The 26963-nt window shown below is 43.2% G+C and overlaps 1 protein-coding gene across 1 annotated transcript in view; it reads left to right on the forward strand.

Moving 5' to 3' along the window:
* Positions 1-593: 593 nt before the first annotated feature.
* Positions 594-26963, forward strand: part of ELP2 (elongator acetyltransferase complex subunit 2) — a 64685-nt gene continuing 38315 nt past the window's right edge. The window contains exons 1-12 of the mRNA XM_087721948.1: positions 594-758; positions 3981-4059; positions 10367-10440; positions 13680-13836; positions 16767-16844; positions 19106-19170; positions 21811-21877; positions 22495-22638; positions 23346-23441; positions 23831-23931; positions 25591-25722; positions 26507-26656. Of these exons, the coding sequence (XP_087578074.1) occupies positions 627-758; positions 3981-4059; positions 10367-10440; positions 13680-13836; positions 16767-16844; positions 19106-19170; positions 21811-21877; positions 22495-22638; positions 23346-23441; positions 23831-23931; positions 25591-25722; positions 26507-26656 (1275 nt within the window). The 5' untranslated portion in view covers positions 594-626. The remainder of the gene's footprint in view (positions 759-3980; positions 4060-10366; positions 10441-13679; positions 13837-16766; positions 16845-19105; positions 19171-21810; positions 21878-22494; positions 22639-23345; positions 23442-23830; positions 23932-25590; positions 25723-26506; positions 26657-26963) is intronic.

The following is a 26963-nucleotide window of genomic DNA, read 5'->3' on the forward strand; positions in this document are numbered from 1 at the left end:
ATATAATATAATATAATATAATATAATATAATATAATATAATAATATAATATAATTAATATATATATAGGGTTTTGGTTTTTGGCTTAATTAATTTTATTCTTGTTTTGCAGCCATTTGTACCAATTGTTCCAAATTTCATAATATCTCGACTCTTCTTTGTCTTTTAATTTTTAATGTTAATTTGTCCATCTCTGCACAATCCAAAAGAGAGAGAGAGAGAGGGAGAGAACTGTGTATAAAGGTGTATAAACATAGAAGCGAAATAACATTTACATGTACAGGTATGATGACATAATAATGTTGATATAATGACTGTAAGGTGCTGTAGAAGGAAAAAATAATAATAATAAAAAATTCACTCACACACACCCACCCACCAACCAACCCGTTTTCTTAAACCTATTGCCAGATTTTATCCTAGTGTTTCCCAACCTTGGCAACTTGGAAGATGCCTGGACTTCAACTCCCAGAATTCCCCAGCCAGCATGAATTCTGGGAGTTGAAGTCCGGGCATCGTCAAGTTGCCAAGGTTGGGAAACCACTGGTCTCATCACTTCCGCTTTACTGACGAGCCTTTCGACGGTGGCCGCTTGGAGTCAACTTCATTGGAACGCGCGGGGGAAAATGGCAGCCTCCTTAGAAGTGTGCCATGTCGCTTGCTCCGCTAACCGCGCCGGCCCCGGAGTGATCTCTTGGGGGAGAGGAACTCTATTGGCGTTCGGGTCTTGTCGCTCCGTCATTCTCTATGACCCACAGGTGAGGCGCGAGCGGAGGCCGAGGATTTTAGTGCAGAGGGGCTTCTTCGTGTTTAGCTAGCGAGCTCCCTGGGGTAGAGGCGCGGGGTGGGTGGGTGGGGGGCGCTTTGATTCCTGCTTCTTCTTGGGGCGTCTTGATGCAATTTAGTCGGTTGTCTTCCCAGTAATGGGGAAAAGTGAATCGCTTTGTTTCTGCGCCTGGTGTTCTTATAGGTACAGAAAGTGGATTTGTGGACTTCAACTCCCAGAGTTCCTCAGTCAGCTTTGCTAGCTGAGGAATTCTGGGAATTGAAGTCCACAGGTCTTAAACTTGCCAAGGTTGGAGATGAAACCGTGGAAGAGATCTGGGACAACTTCTGAAGTTTATGAAACAAAGGGATATAATTAAAAAAAATCATAAAAATGATTGCAGAATTTTCTTGGGACATGCATAAATGCCATAAATGTAGCAGAACATTGCTTTTGTTGTGGCCAATGACACTCCCATAACATTTTGATGCATAAAATCAATCCTCTTTTATTTATTTATTACATTACATTCATATAAGCTGCCAATCTCACAGCCAAGTCACTCTTAGCGGCATACAGCAAAGCAAACAACAAATAATTATTTTTAAAAAAATTAAAACGATTGATGAAATAAATGTCTTTCTGGGTTCGGCTCCAAGTGCGGATAAAGACACTGGAGACATGGAGGCTGCTTGGAAAGATGGTTTTAATGGTGGACAGGACCACATGGCTTGAGCCCTGAACAGAAAAGGTGATCACATGCTTCTATGTAGGTGGAGAAGAAGAGAAGAGAAGGGAAAGCAAGGGAAGAAGAGAAGCTGAGTCCCTGGTTTTATGCCCCCTCTGGCCTTTGATCTTGATCTTCTATTCCGATTGGTTGTCAGACTCCCTTGGGCCATGCAGGGGCAACTCTCTAGGGTGTGTTTTGAATTGAGGTTTGGTTGAGTTCTCAGATGCCATGTGGTCAGTTGGGGCCAATATTATCATGCTTTAATCCCAAATCTCTGGAGCTGAAGTGGAGAAGCCTTTATTATGTAAAGTGGACTAGCTTGGCCTTCTTAATGGCCCATTGACAAAGTGGGGATGGGCAGGAAGCTACAGGCAGCTATTCTCCAAGCAGCCTCCATGTCTCCAGTGTCCTTTTCCCCACTTGGAGCCGAACCCAGAAGGACATTTCTTCCAATAGTACTACACTGTATACACAGATGAAAAAGATCTGTTTCTAATACATTTTCATGCCATTAATTGGTTAACTGAACACAATTGTCAGTCATCATGCTGCATAGCACTGTAGCGTAGGTACTGGATCAGGAAAAGCAAAATTGTTCTGCTGCTGATTTTTGCTTGTATTCAGTGTCCGATGCATTTCGCTGCAATGTCCATCAATAGTCACCTAGCACCAGGGCTGGGTTCCTGCCAGTTCTAACCTCTTCTATAGAAGAGGTTCCACAAATCTACAGTGCCGTTTAGAACCGGTTCCAGCTCCCTTCTCCTCCCCATTCTGCACATCGTCAAGATGAAGAACGAGAGGAGGAATTCTGGGAGTTGAAGTCCACAAGTCTTAAAGCTGTCAAGTTTGAACACCCCTGGAGGTTTTTTTCTAAAGGGTTAGGAGTGTAACTTGACAGCTTTAAGACTTGCGTGCTTCAAATGCCAGAGTTTCTGAGCCAACATTTTGGTTGCTAAGCAAGAGCGTTGTCAAGTGAGTTTCACCACAATTTACAAGTTGGCCATGCCCACCCGGTCACATGGCCAGCAAGCCACTCCCACCCAGTCACATGGCCAGCAAGCCACTCCCACAAAGCAGGCCACACCTACAGAAGAGGTTCTAAAAAAATTTGAAACCCACCACTGCCTAGCACTGATGGATTCCAGTTGCCCTGATACCGGTTTTGCATTGTGACAGTGTCCTAGTGAAATCTTTCTCCATGTTTGTTCACTGACTGCACCTACGTAGATTTTTCAGGAAAGGAAGTCCATGTGTGAATGCAGGAAAGGAATCTTCAAGGATATGTTGCACTTCATGGCCCCGTCTGCTGTAAGCTTGTCAAAACAGCCGAATGTAGTTTGGTGCTGTGTAGTTGTCAAGAAAATTCTCAACAATATCCTTGAATGTTTTCCAGGCAATTTTGTCTAGCCCATGGGTCATCAACCTGGTGCCTACCACCCACTAGTGGGCGTTTCGGGATTCCAGGTAGGCGGTAGGGACTTTGGAGGTTAAAACCTCCTTTTGAGCGAGTGGGAATGCGCCAGCGCACTATAAACCAAAGTGCGCGTGCACACAAACACGTGGGAAGAGGAAGGGGAGGAGTGGAAACTGATAGCAGGGACAGGCAGAAGCTACCACATATCTTGTAGAATCCGGCTTTAGTGCTGTTAATCATGTTATGAGCAAACAGAGAAACCGTCTGAATATCACCGAAAGAGGAGACCTTCGTTTGTTCCTTACGAAAATCGAGCCAGATCTCAAATATTTAGTCTCGCAGCATCGGCCTCAAAGATCTCATTAATCACTAGTAAAGCTAATTTCAATTTACTTTATTGTTTTCTAATTAAACGTTATAAAGTTAAAAACATTATAAACGTGCATAAAGTAGAAAGTAAAAAGATAAATATATTTAGTGTCACAACCCCTGGTATGCCCCAATTATGGGAGGAAGCTAACTGCTTCCATTATCTGTCAATCGGCTCGTCACAAGAGTCCATCAAGACAGAAACCCAATATTTTTTCTTTTACTGTTGCCTTTGTTATATTTGTGTTATACTTGTGCTGATAAATAGTCTCCCTTTATTTATTTATCAGCACAAATATAACATAAAAAGATAAATATACGTACATTTCTTTTTTTTAAAAAAAAAAACACCCCCCTTTCTAAAAAATATTCCGCACTTGCGCAAAAACTGGTGGGCGGTAAGGAAATTTTTCCATCAAGAAAGATCCATTTAGTGGCCGGAAGGTAGAAAAAGGTTGACTACCACTGGTTTAGCCCCACTAACAGATCTTCAAGCCACTTGTCATTGATGACGTGTCTGATCTGTGGACCAATAAAAATGCCTCCCCTTAATCTTGTGATCAGTTATTCTTGAAAACATCGATCTCAAATAAGATACTATTTCAGCGTCTCTGCATTTAACTTTTTTTTTTTTTTGAAGAACAATATTTTCCTAATTCCTTTTTATGATTGGCTTGTATGTGTTTTTTTTTTCCCTGTAGAAAAGAAAAGTAGTTGGAACACTGAATGGTCATACTGGGAGAATTAATTGTGTTAAGTGGATTCACAGAAATGATGGATGTAAGTACAGTGCACACAATTTGCCTGTTTATAATGCCGTGACCCGTCAAAACCGCGCTCGACTAAGCCGCGCCCGATTAAACCGCGTCGCTGACGTCATCAACAGGGCGACAACAGCCAGCGCAGAGAAAGAAGGGCGCTTTAAATAGCGCTTTGAAAGCAAGCTGATTCAACTTAAGGTAAGGGTTAGCTTTAGGGTTAGGATTAGGTTTAGGGTTAGGTTAAGGGTTAGGTTTAGGGTTAGGTTTAGGATTAGGTTTAGGGTTAGGTTAAGGGTTAGGATTAGGTTTAGGGTTAGGTTAAGGGTTAGGATTAGGTTTAGGGTTAGGTTAAGGGTTAGGTTTAGGGTTAGGTTTAGGGTTAGGTTAAGGGTTAGGATTAGGTTTAGGGTTAGGTTAAGGGTTAGGATTAGGTTTAGGGTTAGGTTAAGGGTTAGGATTAGGTTTAGGGTTAGGTTAAGGGTTAGGATTAGGTTTAGGGTTAGGTTAAGGGTTAGGTTTAGGGTTAGGTTAAGGGTTAGGATTAGGTTTAGGGTTAGGTTAAGGGTTAGGATTAGGTTTAGGGTTAGGTTAAGGGTTAGGTTTAGGGTTAGGTTTAGGGTTAGGTTAAGGGTTAGGATTAGGATTAGGTTTAGGGGGGTTAGGTTTAGGGGTTAATTTTAGGTTTAGCGTTTACAGCGTGCTTCTGTCTCCGCGCTCGTGTCGCCCTGTTGATGACGTCAGCTACGCGGTTTAGTCGAGCGCGGTTTAGTCGAACGCGGTTTTGTGGTGGAACCTATAATGCTTCTACTTTGTACCTAGAATAATAGAAAATGTTGATGGAGAATTTAAAATTTGTGTTCATTTATAAAGTGAAGGCACTGTAAATAGGAACACTGAAAAAACAACAACACCATGATAGCCTTGATACATTGCAATTAGCCAAATTTCCATTGATTTAAAAGCCATTCCAAGCTTTGGATTTTTCCGGTAAATGCTACAATCCCAAAAGAACAAAGACAGGTTTATATATATGCATATTTTATTTTATTGATTTTCAGTATTATATTTTATTATTTCATTTCAAAATCTAAGTTTATTACTTTGGCAGGATATGTGATAATAAAAAAAGAAAAAAAATGTATTTTTCTTATCAGTAGAGGGAGCTATGATACAGAGACTGTCGTAGCCTTCTCTGCTAATGTAAGTGGCATTTTTGCTCATTTTGTCCCAGCGTAGTGGAAAATGTGCTGCATTTCACCCCATAAGCCAACAAGATCTATTTTTTAAAGGATCGAAAGAGCTGTATTTAGCCTTTTAGCAAGTGAAAGACTGGGTAAGGGTGGAAAAACAGCACATGGAAATTAGAAGAACGTCAAAGCTTGGGGAAAGCAGTGGGAAATTCTAGAAAGATTTATTTCATGTTATTTTATTCAGACAATTTCCATGAGTGCTCAATTCACAGACTGCAATTCTGAGAGGCTAACATACAATTTAAATATAGAAGAAAATATGTAATAAACATGAAGAGCTGAAAGACCCAGAGCAGAGACAGAACATCATGGAGAAAATCTGTTTGAGGTTTGAGACAAACCCCAACTTGATGGTCCATAGTGAAAATTAGCAATAGCAATAGCAGTTAGACTTATATACCGCTTCATAGGGCTTTCGGCCCTGTCTAAGCGGTTTACAGAGTCAGCATATCGCCCCCACAGTCTGGGTCCTCATTTCACCCACCTCGGAAGGATGGAAGGCTGAGTCAACCTTGAGCCGGTGAGATTTGAACCGCCGAACTGCAGATAGCAGTCAGCTGAAGTGGCCTGCAGTACTGCACCCTAACCACTGCGCCACCTTGGCTCATTAACAATTAACAACAGACTGGGTTATCCAATGTCCTGGTCCAACATATTATGGGATTTGTGTAACTCTCAATATTTTAAACATGCATAAGTTTGGGGTACAGAGTGGAGATCCCCCCCCCCCCCTGTTCTGCAAGTTCTCTAAAGTACTATTTGGGTTATAATAACAAGAAAGCCTTAATTCGACCATGGACTGCCACATCATGCACGTTGAATACACCCTGAAATAATAGTCAAAGTTTATTTCCCCCCCCCTAAAACGTTTATTTATCAGTTAATCTAAAATTTACATTAACTGCTTTAACTGATCTCTCTCCACTCCCTTGGTCCATAAAAATCAGTGTTATTTTATTGTTGTGTGAGTGCCCTCTGGTGGGCATTTGCACATTCAAAATGCATCTCTGAAGGGTATTTCTAGGCCAATCATGCTTGAAACATTTTAGGAATTTAGAAGTTGGAATGACTCTTTTCTATATGTGAAGTGGCTTCTCTACTATGTCCAGTGGCTTCATTAATAAATCAAATTGATGACCTGGCATGATTCTAGATCACTGTTTCTCAACCTTGGCAACTTGAAGATGTCCTGACTTCAACTCCCAGAATTCCCCAGCCAGCGAATGCTGGCTGGGGAATTCTGGGAGTTGAAATCCGGACATCTTCAAGTTGCCAAGGTTGAGAAACACTGTTCTAGATGAATTAAACATGAACCCCATATTTCTATTTTAGTGCTTTCAATCAAGCTACTTGGTAATCCTCTTGATTTATGTTGAGGAAATCTGGAATCTGCATTGTGACTTACCAAGGTTCCTGCCCACTTGATTTTTTTTCCCATTAAAAAAGAGTGATGAAATATGTTTAAACAAACTGCCAGTGATATTTTTATTTCTAGCAGTGCATCTTGACCTCAAAATGGTCTTTTGAACGTTCAAGTTAATTGAACCCCAAATACTTCAACTGGAAATGTTATAGACCTTCCTGGAAATATGGCAAAATAACCAGAAATTAGAAAATAATCTCTAGTTAACCAGTTTGGTTTAGTGGATAAGGCAAGAAAGTGCGCTAGGCAGGAATTTGAATTTGAATTTTAATAGATTTGTATGCCGCCCAATCCCGAAGGACTCCGGGCGGCTTACGTAAAAGCAATTAAAATATTAAAAAGATTAAAAACACAAAACAATAACGTTTAAAACAGAAAAAAAACACAACATGCACTCAGTTATAATGGGGCTGAAGTTGAATCAAGCTCAACAGCCCCAGGCCTGCCGAAACAGCCAGGTCTTAACAGACTTACGGAATGCCAGGAGAGTGGGGAGGGTCCGGATCTCAGGGGGTAGCTCGTTCCAGAGGGCCGGGGCAGCAACAGAGAAGGCTCTCCCCCGGGGAACCGCAAGATGGCATTGTGTGGCTGACGGCACCCGGAGAAGGCCCGCCCTGTGCGATCTTATTGGACGCTGGGAGGTATGTGGCAGGAGGCGGTCACGGAGATATCCAGGTCCTAGGCCATGTAGGGCTTTATCGCTAATGACCAGCACCTTGAAGCATGTCCGGAGACCGATGGGAAGCCAGTGTAGCTCACGGAGGATAGGTGTAACATGGGTGTACCTAGGTACACCCAGTATCGCTCGCGCAGCTGCATTCTGGACCAGAGATCATGAATTCTTAGGCATGAAAGCCGGCTGGGTGACTTTGGTTCAATCATTCTCCCTTAGCTCAACTCATCTTGTAGGGTTGTTGTTACAGGGAAAATAGGAGAATGAAGAAGTATTAAGTATGTTCATTGCATTGAGTTATTTATAGTAAATAAATACACGTTTCTTTAAAAAATAGGAAATGTACATTATATGGAAGCAATGTTCTGGTAAAATAGTGCTTCGTAACTTGCTAAATTCAGATTCAGATTCAGATTTAGTTTATTTGTATGCCGCCCTTCTCCGGGAGGGACTCAGGGCGGCGAACAACTCAAAGGGGGAAAGGGGAACATAGAACACAATACACGTGATTAAAATAAACAAGAATCATACAGCCATACAAGTCGAGAGGGGAGGGGAACTCATCAACCCCAGGCCTGCCGGCACAGCCAGGTTTTGACGGCTTTCTGGAAAGCCTGGAGAGAGGTGAGGGTCCGAATCTCCGCGGGGAGTTCGTTCCAAAGGGCCGGAGCTGCCACAGAGAAGGCCCTCCCCCGGGTGGTAGCCAGGTGGCATTGGCTGGTGGACGGAACCCGGAGGAGGCTGACCCTGTGTGATCTAACGGGTCTTTGGGAGGTAATTGGCAGCAGGCGGTCTCTCAAGTACCCAGGTCCAATACCATGAAGGGCTTTATAAGTTACGACTAGCACTTTGAAGCGTATCCGGAGACCGATCGGTAGCCAGTGCAGCTCGCGGAGGATAGGTGTAACATGGGTGTACCGAGGTGCACCCACAATCGCTCGTGCGGCTGCATTCTGGACGAGTTGAAGTCTCGAATACTCTTCAAGGGCTGCCCCATGTAGAGCGCCACAGCGCCCATTTTACGAATGTACGAGGTATAAGACCGCCACAAATTTTGCAAGAATTCCCCAAGTATACTCTCAATATTCTGTCAGGTAAAAAAGATTAAGGAAATAGCTTAATATGCAGAGGAAATAGCTCTCAATTCACACGTATTCATACTCCACAATGGGTTAAAATGCTACACTTAATAACTTAATACTGAAGACTTATTTTGTGATTCTTGGGGCGCTAGGAGTTAGGAATCTCTTAACCAATAGAACTAAGAATTTGTTCCTATTAATAGAATTCTTATGAATGGAAAATGAGGAAAAGGGTTCCACCACAAAATCGCGGAGGACAAAATCGCGCTCGACGAAAGTGCGCATTTGACGTCATCACAGCGCGACGAAAACATCGCGCTGTGATCGAAAAATGTAAAAATAAAGCTAAAACCTTCCCCTAACCCCCCCAAACCTAACCCTAAACCTAACCCTAAATCTAACCCTAAACCTAACCGTTAACGTAACGAAAAACCTAACGCTAACCCTTAACCTAACGCTAAACCTAACGCTAACGCTCTAAACCTGACCCTAACCCTTAACCTAACCCTTACCTTTATGTGAATCGGCTTGCTTTAATTTTAATTTAATTTAATTTTTTAATTTTTTTCGTCGCGCTGTGATGACGTCACATGCGCGCTTTCGTCGAGCGCGATTTTGTCCTCCGCGCTTTTGACGGGTCACGGAGGAAAAGATATAAGTTTGATTTGATTGAATGAATATAAATCTAATACATAATAAATAAATATCTGCTGAGAAGACTATATTCAATACGAAAATGCAGCCACACAAACACCCACCCACTCACCCACACCTTAAATGAAAAGTAATGCCTCTACTGTTATAAATGACCAACAGGTGGCAGTATTGGTGCTGTAAAACGGGGCCCTATGAGCCTTGAGTCCTGTAAGCGAGTATGTAAAACTCCATTTGCACAAATGGATGCACAAGCCTGCCACTTGTGCAAATGGAGTTGCATCCATGCATACACATATGCTCCTACAACTAGAACCTTCCTCTCGCCCTCCCCCCGCCCCATGCCGATGTGGCGCAGTGGTTAGGGTGCAGTACTGCAGGCCACTTCAGCTGACTGTTATCTGCAGTTCGGCGGTTCAAATCTCACCGGCTCAAGGTTGACTCAGCCTTCCATCCTTCCGAGGTGGGTGAAATGAGGCCCCAAACTGTGGGGGGCGATATGCTGACTCTGTAAACCGCTTAGAGAGGGCTGAAAGCCCTATGAAGCGGTATATAAGTCTAACTGCTATTGCTATTGCTATGCCACCTCCCATGCAATCAGTCCGCAGAACTGGAATGGTTGAGGCCAGCTGCTCTAGAAGCTCTGATGCGGTATTTGGTATCTCTTCTTTCACTTCATTTGGTAGGTTGCTGCTGTGAGAAAACAGCAACTTTTGTGTTGTTGTAGTTCATGAAAGGGAAGTCTGCAGTGAGTAATCACTGCACTTTAAGCAAAGCACTGTGAAAAAGTATGTAGTAAACCTCTACATATTTTTCTGGATAAAGGAATGAAATCATCTGTTGAGTGAAAAGCAGAATGAATAAATTTTATTCTAGTAAATTTGTGAGATTCTGTTCAGGATTTACTGTCTTTTTCAATCTGTTAGACTCCAGATGTGTTGGAATCATTTTAAAATTACCAGGGAGCATGACTATAAAATATACTGGCTGTTTGCTATAGTCTTTTCAGAATTAATTTTCGGCAGAGAGTAAAGCTGGAGAACGTTGATTTATTATCCTTAGAGTGCAAGACTCCTATTTTTTCCCCCCTTTGGAAGTGATAAGACAAAATCAAGTGAAAACTAACTCTGTTCTACCATTATGTACAAATACATTTTATTCTTAAAAAGAGCAGCTTGGGTAAGTACATGAAAAACAATTTTGACCTGGATTATTCAATCTTTTTATATCCCTCTGTGTAATAGCTTATGAAACTTATGAATTAATATCTGGTGCGTCAGACAAAGTTCTTATTATTTGGGAAATTCAAAATGAGAAGGTATGTAGAAATATCATGGTAAGTGAAGACATAACCTTGTATATATGACTTTTTAAAAATAAGTTGAGCGAGAGAAGAAACCAGACCAGGATTTCTTAAATCATCAGTTGTTGACGTTATCTCCTTGTAGTATTATGAAAGCTACGGCTCCAATTGTGTTGTGTTAAAACAGTGTATACACACAAAAATCTATTGCTATCATCCAAGTTCAAACTTTATTTAATCGTGAGAAACATTATGAAATGAAAAATAGTTATACAAGTTGCCCTCATTTAATTCCACAATGGGGACTGGCAACTTGGTTGTTAAGCGAAAAGGTCACAAAAGTAAAACTACAGCTATACCGTATGACCTTACTTAAGCCTTACTTTGCTTTAAGGGCCTGCAAAGATCATAAACGGGAGGATTGGTTCTAAAGTTACTTTTTCATCACTGTTGTAACTGTGGGCAGTTGCTAAACGAGGCAGTCACTAAAATGAGGACCGCCTATGAGGACCGTGCTCTACATGGGGCAGCCCTTGAAGAGCATTCGGAGACTTCAGCTTGTCCAGAATGCAGCCGCGCGAGCGATTGTGGGTGCACCTCGGTTCACCCATGTAACACCTATCCTCCGCGAGCTGCACTGGCTGCCTATTGGTCTTCGGATACGCTTCAAGGCGCTAGTCGTCACTTATAAAGCCCTTCATGGTATTGGACCTGGGTACTTGAGAGACCGCCTGCTGCCAATTACCTCCACTAGACCGATTAGATCCCACAGATTAGGCCTCCTCCGAATTCCATCCGCCGGCCAGTGTCGATTGGCGACTACCCGGAGGAGAGCCTTCTCTGTGGCTGCTCCGACCCTTTGGAACGAGCTCCCCGTGGAGATTCGAACCCTCACCACCCTCCAGGCCTTCCGCAAAGCCCTTAAAACCTGGCTGTTTCGACAGGCCTGGGGCTAAAGAGTTTTTGCCCCCCTTCTCGAATGGTATGGTTTGTTGTGTGTTTTTAAATTTTGTATTGTTATGTCTTGTCTTTTTTATCCCCCTGTCTGTACCCCCTTCCCTGATTGAATTGTGAGCCGCCCTGAGTCCCCTTCGGGGAAAAGGGCGGCATATAAATGAAATAAATCCAAATCCAAATCCAATCTATGTATAAGAGTCTGAGCTATGACGAAGATGGCAAATTTTGTCCTTAATATAAAAGGAGGGGAAAAAAAATCTAACCAGAGCTCCTTAAAAGCCTGTGTTTGCAGTACAAAGAACTTGAAACTTTTCTAAAATGATGCTCGAGATTCTTTGATATCTGAACTCTATAATTAGTGCCACATGCTGTGCTTACAAGAAATCTCAAAACAGAGTTTGCCTAAGCTGTAGTACAGAAATATGCTCATTCTTTGAAAAGAATCATCCTCTGTAAATCAGCCTTAATACTGCAGCCTTATTTACTTTGGAACCTGCTACAATGCTGTGTGTGTGTGTGTGTGTGTGTGTGTGTGTGTGTGTCTGTGTGTGAGAGAGAGAGAGAGAGAGAGAGAGAGAGGTTTTTTTACTGGGGTCTTTTTTGGGGGCAACCTTAAATGCTGCCACCTGCTATAGCAGCAAGAGGAGATATAACTGTGTTGTGTAAGAGAACAGCTTCCATCTCTTCCACAATAACAGGAATACTACTGTTGGATTACGAAATGTGACACGGCTTATTATGCTGATAGAAAATAATATGTGTACTTCAGGACTGTGAGCTTGATTGTCTTCTTGGAGACGTTTAATTACTAAACTAGGTAACATCGTGCTATAGGGAGTAGGGTTTACTATATTCTAATAGCTTGCGTGTCAGTGTTGGCGGGAGTGGTCTTGGTGGTTCCTTGATTTGAGCCAGTGGTGGGTTCCTACCAGTTCGCACCTATTCGGTAGAACCGGTTCGTCAAATCTACCGAACCGGTTAGAAGAGGTTCCACCAGTGGACCCGGAAAGCAGGCCACATCTACAAAAGAGGTTCCAAATTTTTTTGAAACCCACCACTGGTCCTTGGATATGATTATTCTACACTATCAGGCTCCTATTTATAAAACTCAGTGCCTCTGTGGAAGGTAAGGATGACTACTGCGTTTGTGGTGCAATCAGAACATGTGTTTGGAAAAATATTATGCAATTGCAAAAATTTTTACATACATCACTCATCTAAAAAAACCAATCCTGTTCATCATTAACTGATGAGCACTTAGTTTTTTAAAAAATAAGGTTTTATAAAAGGCATATTTTATCTAAATGTCACCTGGAAGCTCTTTGAAGATACATTAAATGACTGGTTCCACCACAAAACCCCGTTCGACTAAACCGCGCTTGACGAAACCGCGTAGCTGACGTCATCAGCAGCGCGACAACAGCGCGGAGACAGAAGCACGCTGTAAACGCTAAACCTAAAATTAACCCCTAAACCTAAACCTAACCCCCTAAACCTAACCCCCCTAAACCTAACCCTTAACCTAACCCTAAACCTAACCCTAAACCCAACCCTTAACCTAACCCTAAACCTAATCCTAACCCTTAACCTAACCCTAAACCTAACCCTAACCCTTAACCTAACCCTAAACCTAACCCTAACCCTTAACCTAACCCTAAACCTAACCCTAAACCTAACCCTAAACCTAACCCTTACCTTAAGTTGAATCGGCTTGCTTTCAAAGCGCTATTTAAAGCGCCCTTCTTTCTCCGCGCTCGCTGTTGTCGCCCTGTTGATGAAGTCAGCGACGCGGTTTAATCGGGCATGGCTTAGTCGAGCGTGGTTTTGTCGTGCCACGAAATGACTTAGCCAACATTTAGCGTGAGATTATTGTATTTAGGAAATCTGTGCTACTTTTCTCCTTGGCCGTAAAACTTTTTCTCAAATATGTTTTTGTTCAATTTATCTGAACCTTTTAGAATACTTGCAGAAAGGCATTGAAGCAAATGCTATATCTTTTTGTTTTTTTTAGCACTATAACATTGTAGTTTTTACCCTGGCAAAGTCTATCATAAAATCCAATATAAATTGCAAATAAAAGCTCTGTAGAGTGAATGACTTCTAATTGAGTGGGAAAAAAAATTGAACACACAGTTCTAGAGCTACTTATTTTTTTCTGTTCAAACTCTATTGTTACGCTTGTATTACATTCCAGTTATTTCCAAGGCTGCACAAAGTTGAAAATTGTACAATCGTATGACACTGTCGTTTGAATTTCAGGGCTAGTCTTCTTTGTGATTTTATAATTTTCAATTTAGCTTGTGAAGGATGTGCACCTCGAAGGTCACACCGAAGCAATCTGCGCATTAGATGCTGTTTACATGAGAAATGAAAACACCGTAGCATCAAGCCTACTAATAGCATCTGCAGCTTCAGATTCAACCGTCAAAATTTGGTCCAGACAAGGAACAGAAGGTAAAAATTTCTTTTCCTTTGCTCTGTGAAGGTACCATGTATCAAAGAATACCTTAAGTACCCCCGCCCACCACCATATTCCAGATTGCTTCATTTATTGTGTATGAAGGAAATGTATTCTACCCAATGTACCTACACTGTTGTGGCCCAGCAGGAGCGGTTGGAGCTGCCACCAGACTCCGATAGCGAGGGGCTCTCTGAGTCGACTCTGGAGGATGTGGAGGACCCTGGACAGGGTTCCGACTCTGAGCAGGGCGTAGAGAGGCTGGTTGTCCACCAGGAGGCGTCGGAGCCTTAGACCAGTGGGGAGGAGACAAGGGAAAGTGAGCCAGACGCCAGTAGTGAGTTGTTCCTGGATGCCCGGCACCAAAGAGCTAATAGGCGTCAGGAACAGTTGCGCAGTTACAGGAGGTAATTGCACTCAGCTGGTGGTCATTAGGCTCCTCTCCAGACTATAAAAGGACTGCTTGTGCACACGCCCCTTTTGTAGAAGTCAACGCAGGAACTAATGTCAGAGAACATTATTGTGAGCTTGGCAGGCTGGATTGCTGCCAGGGCTTATCTGTGCTGGATTGCTGCCAAGGACCTGTCTGTCTGTTAATAAATTGCCTAAAGTATCTTTGACTCGGAGTGTGCCTTGGTGTGGAACGAGGGGGGTCAGAACACTACACTAACCTTATTAGGCTAAGAGAAGGCTGTGGCACAGGGGTCCCCAACCTCTGGGCTGCAGCCCACCTCCACGCCTTGAGCCATTTGGAATCGGACCATGGAAATGGCGGGTGAGCGTGCGCGCATCCCCACTCGCGTGAACAGGTGAGTGTGTGCGTGCGCTCTATTTGTGCAAACAGCTGGTGTGTGCCGCAAATGGAGCTGATCGTGTGCATGTTTGCCTGTCGTGCCGAGCCATCCCCTCTCCCCCTTCCCCTGGTCCATAAAGCCAGAAAGGCTGGGGAATTCTTGTCTACTCCAAAGACTTCCAATGCTTGTTTCACTTTGTGTGGACTTGAAGCAAGACAGCAGCTGGCAATTAATTATGGAGAGAAGAAAAGGTAAAATCCTCCTTTTCGCGCAATGACTCTCCCTGCATTGCTTCGCTATCAAGCCCCATCTCCAACCAGTTAGAAATGCATGAATATATGAGGTTAGCATTTTTAAATTGTGTTCCTTGCAAAAAAACAATATAGATCATGTCTCGCAGAGATACTCCCTATTTTTTTGCAATAATCTTCATTTTTACTGGTTGTAGCAGCTGGATTAGAACAGATGCTAGTGCCGCATCATACTTCCTATTTTGACTGTATTTCAGAGTTGCTGACATGCATTCCATGTTTGTTTTATTCCTCTTTGTTGCTGACATGGAACTACAGCTTAATTATTATACAAAGAATAAACAAGTAAAGTTCATATGAACCAGTTTCAGGTCTTGTTGTGTGGAAAGCTGTTTGCTATAGATGACTGAAAAAGCAACACCCTTTTAATCTTTGTCATTATAAGACGGATAAATCATGGTGCATGAGAGTTGCAGGCATCTGTGGAAAATAAACTAGCAATTGCTGAAGATAGTCCAGTTGCTGCTCAAGAGCATTGCATCTCTTAAACAGTGGATAAATAATGAAATATAATAATATAATCAATTGTTCTGACCCCCCTCGTTCCACACCAAAGCACACTCCGAGTCAAAGATACTTTCCAGAATTGATTAAAAGACAGACAGGTCCTTGGCAGCAAGCCAGCACAGATAAGTCGTGGCAGCAATCCAGCCTGCCAAGCTAGTTACAAAAGTTCTCCAACTTTTAGTCAATGCGTTGACTTCTGCAAGATGGGAATTGTGCACAAGCAGTCTTTTTATAGTCTGGAGAGGAGCCTAATGACCACCAGCTGAGTGCAATTACCTCTTGTACTTGCGTAACTGTTCCTGATGCCTATTAGCTCTTCGGTGCCAGGCATCCAGGAACAACTCACTGCTGGCTTCTAGATCACTCTCCCTTGTCTCCTCCCCACTGGTCCAAGGCTCAGGCGCCTCCTGGTGGCCAACCAGTCTCTCGCCTCCAAGGCTCAGGCGCCTCCTGGTGGCCAACCAGTCTCTCTCCTCCAGAGCCGACTCATAGGGCCCCTCGCTGTCTGAGTCTGGTGGCAGCTCCAACGGCTCCTGCTGGGCCACAACATAAATATATTTGTATTATGATATTTATATAGTAAGAAATATGACCACCGCTGTCATAAAGTCCTATGTTGAGATTGAGATTTAGTTTATTTGTATGCCGCCCTTCTCCGGGAGGGACTCAGGGCGGCGAACAACTCAGAAGGGGGAAAGGGGACATAAACACAATACACGTAATGAAAATACACAAGAGTCATACAGCCATACAAGTCGAGAGGGGAGGGGAACTCATCAACCCCAGGCCTGCCGGCGCAGCCATGTTTTGACGGCTTTCCGGAAGGCCTGGAGAGAGGTGAGGGTCCGAATCTCTGCGGGGAGTTCATTCCAAACGGATGTTGCCTTCTGACTATCATCTTTCCTTGACTAAAACCAACTTCTCTGTTGTTGATTTTCTCTGGGCTTTATCACAGTTTACGTTACTCTTGGGTAAATTTTAAATTTCTTTATGACTACAGTTAGCCAAGCTGAGCAATACTTTGGATTCAAAGGCAAAGAGATGCTTCAAAGCACAGGAAGACAGTTATGTGGGATCTGCCTGCAATTTCTGAAATCAAATGCATTTTTTGAAGGATCAATATGGGAGCTTTCCAACCATGGGGAAAATCTGAACTGCTTTAAGGAGATGGAGACAGGGTGTTACTTCTCTGCTTTGAAGCTCATTTTTTGCCTTTGAAATGTAATAACTAATACATGATTTCTATATTTTTATTAAATATCTTAAGTGTTCCCTGTGAATAATGAAACTTTATTTTTCTCTCTCTCTCCTTAGTTAAATGCCTTCAGACATTGATGTTTGGAAATGGATTTGTTATGGATGTTTCGTTGTCCTTCTTGCCTGGCAATGACAGTAAGAGTGGCTGTGTAAATTTTTTTTTTAATCATTTCAAGAAATGCCTAGTGGTGCCACTGCATATACATGTTGTCTTATTAAGAGCCAGTTTTCTACTATCTGATCCTAGAACTTGCTAAGTGAGAAATCATTGATCATCACCAGTGGTGGGATTCAGCCAGTTCGCACCTATTCGGGAGAACCAGTTCAGAGGTGGGTTCCTACCAGTTCGCATCTATTCGGTAGAACCGGTGCGTCAAATCTACCGAACCGGTTAGAAGAGGTTTCACCAGTGGACCCGGAAAGCAGGCCACACCTACAGAAGAAGTTCCCAAAAATTTTGAAACCCACCACTGGTCCTTGGATACGATTATTCTAGACTATCATGCTCATATTTATAAAACTCAGTGCCTCTGTGAAAGGTAAGGATGACTACTGCGTTTGTGGCGCAATCAGAACACTGCGTGTGTTGAAGTTGTTTTAACGCAAACCAAAGATGCCTTTTAAAAAACAAGTTTACATCATATTCTTATGCATGCCAGTGCTGTGTGTGAGGTAATTTAAGGTGGTTCTGACAAGTGTCGTCGGCATCTTCATATCTGGTCACATGGGCGGTAAGCCACTCCCATCCGGCCACCTGTAAAGCGGAATAAAACAAAAGGAGATTTCTTCAACAACCGGTTCTCTGAACTATTTAGAAAGTTACCAACCAGTTCTCCCGAATAGGTGCGAACTGGCTGAATCCCACCACTGAGTAGAACATGGAACCTTCAGCATCCCATATCTGAACAACTATAACCCCTTTGAAGTTCTCATTTGAGTTTGGTGAGATATACTTCCAAGTATATGATCTATGTGGTGCTGTGGATTTAGTTCTAAAGAATTGCTTAGAACGTGCAGGAACTTGAAACTTGTAGCTGGCTGCAGTTCTTCAAAATAGCCTTTTCTTTTCCAAGCATTGTATAGCAGTTCTCTATTGCTGCCACACAGTTCAGGGGAGATATGAAGGTGCTTTAAAGAAAGAGATCCTACCTACAAATCCCAAAGTTCCTTTTTGGAATTGAATCCAAAATGCTTCCTCACCCTAGTAGATATACAGTCATTGCCTTGAACTGTAACGCGCTCTACATGGGGCTGCCCTTGAAGAGTGTTCGAAGATTTCAGCTAGTCCAGAACGCAGCCGCGCGAGCGATTGTGGGTGCACCCAGGTACACTCACGTTACACCTATCCTCTGCGAGCTGCACTGGCTACCCATTAGTCTCCGGACTTGCTTCAAGGTGCTAGTCGTTACTTATAAAGCCCTACATGGCATCGGACCTGGGTACCTGAGAGACCGCCTCCTGCCGATTACCTCCCATAGACCGATCAGATCGCACAGACTAGGCCTTCTCCGGATCCCATCTGCCAGCCAATGTCGGCTGGCGACTCCCCGGGGGAGAGCCTTCTCTGTTGCAGCTCCAGCCCTCTGGAACGAGCTCCCCATGGAGATCCGGACCCTTACTACTCTCCCGGCCTTCCGCAAAGCCACTAAGTCCTGGCTGCTCCGGCAGGCCGGGGGGCTGTTGAAGTATCCAGCCCCACGGTAACTATGAATGTTGTGTATTTTAAATTGTTGTTTTGTCTATTTATCCCCTTCCCCTGTTTATTGTAAGCCGCCTGGAGTCCTTCGGGAGTGGGCGGCATACAAGACCAATAAACTGAACAAGACCAATAAACTGAACTGAACTGTAAACTTATGCATATCTTCTCAGAAGTAAATCCCTCAGAGTATGAAATAGGATTTACTCCAGTGGTAGGATTCAAATAATTTAACAACCGGTTCTCTGTCCTAATAATCAGTTGGGTAGGCGTGGCTCAGTGGTCATGTGACTGGGTGGGCTTGGCCAACTCAACGTCACTCAGGTCGATGGACGCTTCCCCTTAGCTGTGACAATGTAATAAGGGTTAACCAGAGAGGCAATTTCTGTAAGCAGGGCAACAAAGATTAGGCTAGAAACAACACCAGAACGTTTCCTTCCTGCCTTCCTTACAGGATTAGCCCTGTAAAGTGGAAAAAAACAAAATGAGATTTCTTCCAACAATCGGTTCTCCAAACTGCTTAGAAAGTTAACAACTGGTTCTCCAGAATAGGTGCGAACTGGCTGAATCCCACCACTGATTTACTCCTAGGCAAGGGTGACAATCATTTCCTCTTCCATAAATGCTTTCTTTTGCTTCTATTTTCTTTTGCTTCATTACATTTAATGAAGGCAACTTTTCAATGATCTTTTTATTTCAGTACCTGTACTCGCTTGTGGTGGCGATGACTGCAGAATTCACTTGTATGTGCAACAGGCTGGAGAGGTAGCTATCGTTCCTGCTTCTTAGTCTATAGGATTTCCCTTGTCGTGTTTTGTTTCTTAACTTTTAACTTTTCAAGATATACACCCTGTTTAATTCCTGAAATCTTAAGTTCAAAGTTTAAAATCCCTAGATTGGAGACAATATTTCTGGAGGGTAACTGTCTTCGGTTCACTGACAAATGCGCGCTCGACAAAAGCGCGCCGACAAAACCGCGCCGAGAAAAGAGTGAAGTCAAAATCGCGCCCACAGAAGCGCGCCGATAAATGTGCGCCGACGAAAGCGCGCTATCAACAAACCACGCGAAAACAAGGTAATAACCCTAACCCTAACCCTTAGCGTTATTACCTTGTTTTCGCGTGGTTTGTTGATAGCGGGCTTTCGTCGGCGCGCATTTATCGGCACGCTTCTGTGGGCGCGATTTTGACTTCACTCTTTTCTCGCCGCGGTTTTGTCGGCGCGCTTTTGTGGGCGCGATTTCAACTTCGCTCTTTTCTCGCTGCGGTTTTGTCGGCACGCTTTTGTCAGGCGCGCATTTGACGGGTCACGACTGTCTTCAGCTGATTGAAGGTGTCATTTTGATAACCAACTAGCCATGTTCAAAGAAAGTTGTTTCAAAGCAGGCTCATTTATCGATGTCAGGTTAATCTATTGGGATTTCAGTGCTAAATAGTTAATTTGTTCTTCTCCAGCTGGGAAAAAGAAGGAAATTGGTCTAAAGGCCTTGTTGGATGTAATGAAGCTAGAAAATGAAATTTATAGCCCTCTACTTCAGCCAAAGATTGTCCTGAGGAAATTGGGCAATTTTGGTGCTTAAAATACTTCACAGCCTCCATGCACTAGTTCAGGACTTTGATAGCATACCTGGTGGAGCCCAGAGTGGCTGTGTGTACAGCAGGGTATCATCAGTACATTGATGGTATATTACTTTACCTCAAATAATGTGTGATCTCCCTTAGAAATTTGCTGTAAATATTAAATTGCATTCAAAAGGGAGCTGAGCCTCGGCACCCCACATAGAAACAACCATGGGCGCAACTATTTTCTCATGCACATTGACTGGAATTGCCTGCTCAATAAGGAACAGAACCAGTCATCTCTACTTTGCAGGGAAAGCACAAGGCCGTTGCAAAATTCCCCTGTGACCTCAGGAAATTCTTTGAAAGCTTTGGACATCTGAATTTGCCTTCACCTGGCAGAAGTCAATTGTGCCACATGCTCTTTCCTTCACCTGATTTCTGTTCTTTAGTATTTTAAAATACTAAATTTCTGTTATTGTATTTTCATTTTGAATTGAGCTTGGATGCCTGTTCTGACCCCCCTCGTCCCACACCAAATCACACCGAGCCAAAGATACTTTACGGAATTTATTAACAGACAGACAGGTCCTTGGCAGCAAACCAGCACAGACAAGGCCTGGCGGAAATCCAGCCTGCCAAGCTAACACTACAGTTCTCCAACATTAGTTAATGCGTTGACTCCTGCAAAAGGGGTGTGTGCACAAGCATTCCTTTTATAGTCTTGAGAGGAGCCTAATTACCACCAGCTGAGTGCAATTACCTCATGTACCTGCGCAACTGTTCCTTACACCTATTAGCCGGGCATCTAGGCGCCAGGCATCTAGGCACAACTCCCTTGGCTCCTCCCCACTGCTGACATCCGGATCGCACTCCCTTGTCTCCTCCCCACTAGTCCAAGGCTCAGGCGCCTCCTGGTGGCCAACCAGCCTCTCTGCTCCCTGCTTGGAGTCGGAACCCTGTCCAGGGTCCTCCACATCCTCCAGAGCTGACTCATAGGGCCTCTCGCTGTCGGAGTCTGGTGGCAGCTCCAACGGCTCCTGCTGGGCCACAACAGATGCCTATGGGCAATTTTCCAAAAATTTACCAACACAAGATAGAAGTGAGCGCTAGTCAGAATTCAAGGCAGTTGCATTGGGTTCCAAAGGAAGCTTGCGCAAAACACATTGTGGTGATTCCCAGCTTGATACTCTATATGAAGCTGTGCAAAATATATAGTAATGCTTTGAGTTCCAATCCTTATGAGGAATAAAAGTCTTGGAGTTGTACTTGCAAAACATTTGAAGGACCCTGAGATTGAAGAATCTTCAATGTTACAGTAAAGAGTTTACTATGGTAGAGATATCAATGGCCATAAACCAGGAAAGCTGCAAAAAGCACCAAAATTGCATGTTAGGGAACCGCCAAACTGCACAATGGAAATTTGCAATATAAGTTTAGACTGGGTTCACCGACAAAAGGGCGACTGACAAAAGCGCGCCCGACAAAACCGCGGTGACAAAACCGCGAGTTCTAAACCGCGCCGACGAATGAGCACTGAAGTGCGCTGACAACAGCGTGCCGACAGAAGCGCGCTCTAATCCTAACCCTAAACCTAACCCTAACCCTAACCCTGACCCTAACCCTAACCCTAAACCTGACCCTAAACCTAACCCTGACCCTAACCCTTATCTTAACTTAAATCGCGCTTGTGTTGGTGCACTGTTGTCAGTGTGCTGTTGTCGGCACGTTGATGACATCGTGGTTTTAGTGCCCTAACCCAAATTGTCGGCACGCTTTTGTCGTGCGCGCATTTATCGGGTCACATTTATGCTGCATATTGAGAGTCCTTTTATGTTTGTTTCAGTTTCAGAAATCTTTACTACTACATGGACATGAAGACTGGATAAGAGGAGTTGAATGGGCACTTTGTGGTAAATCTCATTGAATTTGGCTTTCGGGGGGATTTCTCATTTTTTGCAGTCATAGAAGCTCGGCACTGTTTTTTATTTATTAAGTAACCATTGTAAATATTGATTTTGGACCTGGTATTGGACCAGGGTACTTGAGAGACCGCCTGCTGCCAATTACCTCCCAAAGACCCGTTAGATCACACAGGGTCGGCCTCCTCCGGGTTCCGTCCACCAGCCAATGCCATCTGGCTACTACCCGGGGGAGGGCCTTCTCTGTGGCAGCTCCGGCCCTTTGGAACGAACTCCCCGTGGAGATTCGGACCCTCACCCCTCTCCAGGCCTTCCGAAAAGCTGTCAAAACCTGGCTGTGCCGGCAGGCCTGGGGTTGATGAGTTCCCCTCCCCTCTCGACTGGTATGGTTGTATGATTCTTGTTTATTTTAATTACGTGTATTGTGTTTTATGTTCCCCTTTTGCCCCCCTTGAGTTGTTCACCGCCCTGAGTCCCTCCCGGAGAAGGGCGGCATACAAATAAACTAAATCTTAATCTTAATCTTAATTTGGGGGGGGGGCACTGAATTTCCCTTTTAAACTCTTTCTTTAATGACTGTTTTAAGCTTGTTTTTTCTTTTTTTTAAGATGGAGATCTTTATTTGGCAAGCTGTGCTCAGGATTGTCTGATAAGGATCTGGAAGATGCATGCAACTTCATTGTTTGGGGAAATCCAAGATGAGAGCACTATTACGTTGAAAGAGAATGTTTTCACCATAAAAAATAGCAATGGTAAATCTGTTCTTTTATGTTGGATTTTTTTTTCAAAATAAAAATGTTTCCAGGATGGTTTAATAAAATATAAAATATCACTTTTCTAATGCATTGTGAAAGAATGTGCTATTAATTAGCTGAAACACAGGCTTCACTTTGTTTTCTTTCAATTAATTTGATTGATGCCCCCATGACATCATAGATATCTGTTCTTGTGCATGAATTTAATGTTGTCTGTGCTGTATTCTTCTTAATATACATCTACATTCTTTACATTAATATATTCCATAAACGGAATGGAAATTATTACATCCAACTGAATATAGTGAATGAATGTACAGTTTTTCCTTTCCATGTCATCTGTGTATTACGTTTTCTCCATCTGTGAAATATGTATTTGCATCCTTGAATATACAGAAGTCTTCTGTTCTCTTCATATCTTTTTGCCACAGATGAATTCACAGACCCAGGATCATAAATTTTGTCATTGGGTTATTTGCAAGGCTGAGTCATTTATACAATGGCTAGATAAGTCTTGACAATTAATTTACTCTTTGACGTTTTGCTTTCAATTCTGATTGATTTCAACACGTGTAACAGAATTCACAGAGTTTTACTTGGTGCATGTAGTTTCAAATGCAAAGAAAGTGAGCTTGGCTGTTGTAAAAACAGGCTGAAATATTATTATTTTTGATCTCTTTTTCGCTTGTTTTGTTTTGTGATAGGTGTAGATAAATCCTTTGCAGTTACCTTGGATTCAGTGCTAGCTGGCCATGAAAATTGGGTCTATGGAGTTCATTGGCAGCCACCATATTTCAAAGGTAAGAAGTATGTAATTCCCAATTTGGGTTACTGGTAGAGATTACAAGGAATGTGGACTTTGTTGCCAAAATGGAGAACTCCATGTTGAGCTATTCCTTCTATCTCAAAGAATAGAGAATTGAAAATATGCGACACAACAAATTATGGCTTTTCTCACCGTGAAGAGTCACAGTATCCAAGATTCAATTTACAAGATTTTAGTCCATACACACCTTTGAGGACATTGTAAATTGCGACCTTCTGCCCAACACCTGCCATGTATAGTTTTTCCGTGTGGCATTCTTGTAGACTTCCTATTTAAGTTTTTCTTCAGGTGTGATTAAAAAAAAACCTTGTATTTGGCAAAAATGAATGAAAACATGTGGATATTTTTTTCCTGATACTGTAGATGGGAGGATGGAACAGCCAATGAGGTTACTATCTGCTTCAATGGACAAAACAGTGATCCTGTGGTCTCCAGATGATGAATCTGGAATGTGGTTGGAACAGGTAGATATGGTTTTTCATTTTCTCTGCTCTGTGTCATCAGAGTAAAAGAAATATAGAGCTAAATACGCAGGCTTCATTTACTTTATTGTCATTGTACGTATATACACAGTTTACACATACAGCGGAATTCATGTAACACCCAGAGACCAGACCCAACACACACAACATTCTGGATGTTGACATTCTGGAAAGCTTGTCTCACATCTGAGATCTGCAGTAGAAGTGTGTTCTGACCCCCTCCTCCGTCCAGTAACGAATGCCGAGACAAGCTTAACTGGAATGTCACGTCACTTTATTAGCAAGAAACCAAAACCTCGGTGGCTGAAAGCCAAGCAGAACAAACAGATAAGGACCTTGGCAGCAACTCAGACTTTGACAGATAACAGCTTCTCCAGCGTTAGGAATGACGTTGACTCCTGCAAAAGGGGCGGGTGCACAAGCATTCCTTTTATAGTCTTGAGAGGAGCCTAATTACCACCAGCTGAGTGCAACTACCTCCTGTAACTGCGCAACTGTTCCTTACGCCTATTAGCTCTCCGGTGCTGGGCATCCAGGAACAACTCCCTTGGCTCCTCCCCACTGCTGACGTCTGGATCACACCCCCTTGTCTCCTCCCCACTGGTCCAAGGCTCAGGCGCCTCCTGGTGGCCAACCAGCCTCTCTGCGCCCTGCTCGGAGTCGGAACCCTGTCCAAGGTCCCTCCACATCCTCCAAAGCCGACTCATAGGGCCCTTCGCTGTTGGAGTCTGGTGGCAGCTCCAACGGCTCCTGCTGGGCCATAACAAAGTGGTTGTCTCTCGATGGTAGCTGTTAGTAGTGTACTATCAGTGGTAGACGCGGGAATGATGGGCGTTCCTGTTTCCACCTCAAAACGGCTGAAGAATTTATTTAGCTGTTCCGCCGAAGAGTCATTACTGCTGGACAAACTATTTTTATTGCTCTGCCCCGTGATTTGTCGCAGACCTTCCTTGGGATACCCGACGAGAGTTTGAATTCTCAAAAATTTGCTTCCTTTCTAAAGTGATTTCTCTTTCACCCGGCATTAGCCACAGGGTTGAGTCGCATGGTCCCAAGTACAAATTAAGGTACCTTTTAATTGGAGATTGGAACTTTCGTTGAAACTGGGTTAGTCAACCCTCGTCACAAGGAAATCTGGCATGGTTTAAACATGGAAGCAGAGCCTATACTGGATAGTGGAAGGGTGAAACTGTCTTAGCACTTAACAACTATTTTGTAGGAAATCAGTTTTGGTTGACTAGGCAGTTGGAAAAAGCACTGGTTACATTGCTCCTGTCTTTGAGTTTGGCAAATTAACCAAGCCTTTAAAAACCTGCCTTCATACAAGAATATGTGAAATAATTTCTAGAGATTGATTATATTACTTTTTACATTGTAGCATTTAATCCCAGCCCCCAGGGAAATATCCCTCTATCAAGCTAATTATTCATTTCATATAAACCGTCTTGCAAACCTGTTTTCAAAAGGCTTGATTTGATGTTTTTTTTAAAATTATTCATGGCCTTTGAATACATCTAGAATGACATTGTTTTAACTTAACTTTTAATGCAATTCTAAATCATTTGTCTTTTACTCACCGCCCTTAATTAGCAGGAGGGAGGCACACGCGTTCATGCATATTGTATCTTACTTCTTCAAAAGGTCCGAATGGGAGAAGTGGGAGGAAATACGCTGGGATTCTTTGACTGTCAGTTCAGCCCAGACGGATCGATGATTCTTGCCCATGCTTTCCACGGAGCCCTTCATCTTTGGAAACAGACTTCTGCAAACAAGGCAAAAGAGAATTGATTTCTATCACCAAAGCATAGATGAAATATCTTTACATAGAAAGAAATGGCTCTTTGCTCATTCCATATAACCACACTGTATATCTTTAAACATCTTTTATAAATTGAGGCGCGTTGAGGAGGGTTCCCCTGCCCACTTTCTGGTCTGTAATGAATTGAATAAGTTTGGATAATTAGGACGGGCTTGTTGGCCTTTGTGGGAAAAAACAAATGGCTCTGTGAAGTGACTTTTGGATCCATTAGCTTTTATTTATTCAGCTCAGGATGATCTCTTCTTATATGATCTCTTCTATTCTCCTTATGAGCCATGGTGGTGCAGTGGTTAGAGTACTGTAGGCCGTGACCCGACAAATACACGCACGCCAAAAGCGCACCGACAAAACCGCAGCGCGAAAACCGCAGCATCATCAATGCGCCGACAACAGCGCGGTGACAGAAGCGCGATTTAAGTTAAGGGTTAGGTCAGGGTTAGGTTTAGGGTTAGGGTTAGGGTTAAGTTAGGTTTAGAGCGCGCTTCTGTTGGCGCGCTGTTGTCGGCGTGTTTCAGCGCTCATTTGTCGGCGCGGTTTAGAACGCGCGGTTTTGTCACCGTGGTTTCATCAGGCGCCCTTTTGTCGGGCGCCCTTTTGTCGGTGAACCCTGTAGGCTACTTCTGCTGACTACAATTTGGCAGTTCAAATCTCGCCCGGCTCAAGGTTCTTAGTGGAGAGGATTACTGTACCCAACTTTTACCTCATTCATGGATTACAATATAAACGTTTTTGATTTAGAGCGAGTGGACTCCAGAAGTGATGATTTCAGGACATTTTAATTGCGTCCAAGATGTGAAGTGGGATCCAGAGGGAGACTTTATAATTTCTGTTGGTTCTGACCAAACCACAAGGATATTCGCTCCGTGGAAAAGAGAGAACAACCCAGAGGTATGCTTTTTCGAGCTTGTGAAATTGTGTGGATGGAATAGCTAGTTTCGGATCATCCATTTCCAGACAGAAATATGAGCATTTATTCTGGGCATGGAGTCAGTGTGTGGAGAGAATAAGGGAGGTGACCTTCTTAAAATAAGTAAGAACAATTACTGTACTTAGACATAAAAAAAGAGAGTAAAATGTTCTTTAAGCCTGGGAAGCAAGATAATAATCAGAAGCAGCTCAGGGAAACAGCTCCCTGATTCACTGGAGGAAGGAATGAGTTGCGTTTATTTAGAGTTGCGTTTATTTATAGGCCGCC

Source organism: Thamnophis sirtalis, unplaced genomic scaffold (genome assembly GCF_051295495.1).
Source record: "Thamnophis sirtalis isolate CommonGarterSnake01/CBP01778 unplaced genomic scaffold, rThaSir2_p1.2 scaffold_8, whole genome shotgun sequence".
Taxonomy (NCBI): domain Eukaryota; kingdom Metazoa; phylum Chordata; class Lepidosauria; order Squamata; family Natricidae; genus Thamnophis; species Thamnophis sirtalis.